The sequence below is a fragment of the Gavialis gangeticus genome, unplaced genomic scaffold (genome assembly GCF_001723915.1).
Source record: "Gavialis gangeticus isolate Ggan-Ray unplaced genomic scaffold, GavGan_comp1, whole genome shotgun sequence".
Taxonomy (NCBI): domain Eukaryota; kingdom Metazoa; phylum Chordata; order Crocodylia; family Gavialidae; genus Gavialis; species Gavialis gangeticus.
This window is the reverse complement of record NW_017728997.1, coordinates 25,896,234-25,899,333: the sequence shown is the minus strand read 5'-3', so window position 1 is coordinate 25,899,333 and position 3,100 is coordinate 25,896,234. Positions and strand designations below refer to the sequence as shown.

Sequence of the window (3,100 nt, the reverse complement as noted above, 5' to 3'; positions counted from 1 at the left end):
CATCCCCTCATAAACACTCCCAAACCTCCCCACCCTACCATACACCCCCCACTACACACACACACACAGTATACAAGACTTAAGAAATTATTTTTGAGTTATGTGCACCTCTGCATACAGTATACAAACCCAAATCATGACAAAAATATTTTTTGTAATAAAATTAAAATGTTATAGTAGGTATTTGACTTTTAGTGTATGATTTGGCTTTTTTTCTGGTTCTAAGATGGCAACCCCTCCTCCCAAAAGGAGTATTTCCAGGGGGCAAGGGCTAGGGGGTGGGATTTCTAGTCACAAGATAGGGGTGAGGCAACTGTCAAGGGGAGGGGCTACCCATGCAGCCCTTGACAGCTCACCAAAACTCCTTAAGCGGCTATCCACCTGAAATAATTACCTGTGCCTGTTTTAGCAATACTAGAGACAGTAAGCCCCAATCCTACTTCTTAACTTTTGTCTTATTTTTCATGTCCTCTGTTTCCAGGTGAGTGCAAATATAAGTATTTCCACAAGCAAAACCTTAGTTTGGTGTTCTAGTAACTGTGGTAATGAAAAAGCCACTCATCTAGAGATAGTGTGACTAGTAAACTTTCTCTTATGCGTGACACTAAACTTTTTTAATAAGTGCTTGGATCAACTTCTCAAATACAGACTAGTGCAATACTGGCTTTTTCAGAGTGCAAAGAAAGGACTCCACTATTCTTGCAAGGTGGGGCAGGACAAAAGACTGGAAAGGAACAACCAAATGAAGAGTTGGGGAAAACATTAGAACAAGATCTCTTGCAGATGATTCTTTTTCTTTTTAACTGCATTAAAATGCTTTGGCTTGTGTTTTTACATAAATCTTTTGGAGGTCTGCTAGTTCTATTCTGACTTTAATATTTTGTATAAGAGCATTCATTGTCTTATGTAGGTTTCGGTTCTTCAGTCTACAAATGAGCCTTCCAGGATGATTTGCGTAGCCAACACTCACTTGTACTGGCATCCAAAAGGTAATTTTGCTACTGTAGCCATAAGTATATGATCAGGTCAGCTAAACCTTTCTAGTCCTGATCCTGTCTCCCCAACTCTCATTATTGGAAGCAAGGGCTTTACTATCTTGTTTCTTCTCAGAAGGAAAGTACGACTAATGTGCCAGCATACAGGGGATTGTGTCATAGTGAGAATCTGCCTGGTTATGTTTAGCATACAGCTCTTATAGGCAAGCCCCTCAAACCATGATTTGTTAATATAGCTGGAGTCACAGAGTATAGCATCCCCATCCTCACTGGAATTGGTAAGGTTGCATTGTGGGGTAGATAGCCAAGCAGAAGAGTCAAGTGTCAGGCTCAGGAGAGGTGCCCTGATCTCCAGGTGTTCCTAGAGGACATGGGGTAGAAAGGAGCCATTTGGATGGCTATGAAGCAGTGATAGAGTTCCCTTGGAGCCAGGGAACTGACTGAGCAAATATGAAAGTAGCCTCTTTTCAAACAAGCTTCATTCCCATTTAAAGGAAAACAGGGAGAGGGTGTATTTAAATGTTCCTAGTCCCCTCAATCATGGACCAGGCTTAAAACATCTTGCCCTAGTCATAACATTTATTGAAGGTTGTCCTGAATGATTTCATGTGTAGGCAAACCTTAAATCAGCATCTTAAGAGAAAAATCCTTTGAGACTACTGAACAAGTATACAAGTAATGTGTTTTTATGTTCTTAGGTGGAAACATTCGTCTCATCCAAGCTGCTGTAGCCTTGTCTCACATTAGGCACGTAGCATGTGAGCTGTATCCTGGTATACCAATCATATTTTGTGGGGATTTTAACAGTACCCCATCAACTGGACTGTATCATTTTGTTAGCAGTGGCAGTATTGATGAACATCATGAAGATTGGGTCTCTAATGGCGAAGAAGAAAAGTGCAGCATGTCTTTAACCCACCCTTTCAAACTACAAAGTGCTTGTGGAGAACCTGCATATACAAACTATGTTGGTGGGTTTCACGGCTGCCTGGACTACATTTTCATTGATGCACATGCTCTAGAGGTAGAACAAGTAATTCCATTGCCAAGTCATGAAGAAGTTACTACCCATCAGGCCTTACCAAGTGTTTCACATCCTTCTGATCATATAGCACTAATATGTGATTTAAAGTGGAAGTAAAATAGTACTGACACAGCTCTTCCTCTGACCTTTTAAGCAAGAAATTTATTTACTTTAGTGGAACTTGTACCATGCTTGAATGCAACAAAAAGAAAAGAGGGAGTGACTACTGGAAAGTTCACGTGCTTTATCAGCTCTAATATTAACTCCTTGTTGAGCATTTTGTCTGACTAGTCGTAACATTTGCATGACAACTTTTTATAACTAGGAGCAAACATTTAAGACAGGTGCGGGGAGGAAACATTCAAGACAGATTAGGGGGTGCTATATAAGAATTTTTTGTGTATTCATTTTTTTTTAAATGTAATCTAGTCTGACTTACAAATACATATTAAGCAAATGTTGGACAATGCAGAACTAGTTGGGGAGGAGGGCGAATAAGCAAATGGCTTGAATCCAATTTGTTATGCCCATTGTCATCACAAGACATAGCTCCACTTTCTAACAAATCTAAAATACAAATAGCCTCATTCATTTGCCATTCCTGATGCATCTTTCAAGCAAGTAGCCTGTTCAGTGCATTTATATCCACTAGCACCTGACATTTTTTAAGCTAGTTATCATCTGAAAAGAGTTGCACAGTTATAGAGCCATCCAGCTTAAATATAAAAGTAAAATTAAAAATAAAAGTGTTTTAACTTCCTCTGCTCAGTTCTTAGTGTACCTCTAGTAACTGAAAAGTAGCTTTTTGAACTTATAAAAGGTATCTAGATTTTAAAAAACCCCACCCATTATAACAAACCAAAATCAAGTATAGTGAATAAACAATGTTTTATGTTTGAGCGGTTAGCTTTGAACACAATTTCAGCAGGGATAAGTCTAACCATCTAATATGCCATTTTTTAACTGTAGAGAAGATCTGAATTCAGGTAACAATCTATACTTCCAAGCAGGGGAGGGAGTGGGTAGAGAGAGAAGAAAATAGTTATTGAGAAGAGCTAGCTGTAGGTATCATGCTTTGAAG

General features: G+C 39.0%; 1 protein-coding gene across 1 annotated transcript in view; it reads left to right on the top strand.

Moving 5' to 3' along the window:
• Positions 1-3,100, top strand: part of PDE12 (phosphodiesterase 12) — a 16,549-nt gene that overhangs the window by 8,053 nt on the left and 5,396 nt on the right. The window contains exons 2-3 of the mRNA XM_019504990.1: positions 911-989; positions 1,694-3,084. Of these exons, the coding sequence (XP_019360535.1) occupies positions 911-989; positions 1,694-2,136 (522 nt within the window). The 3' untranslated portion in view covers positions 2,137-3,084. The remainder of the gene's footprint in view (positions 1-910; positions 990-1,693; positions 3,085-3,100) is intronic.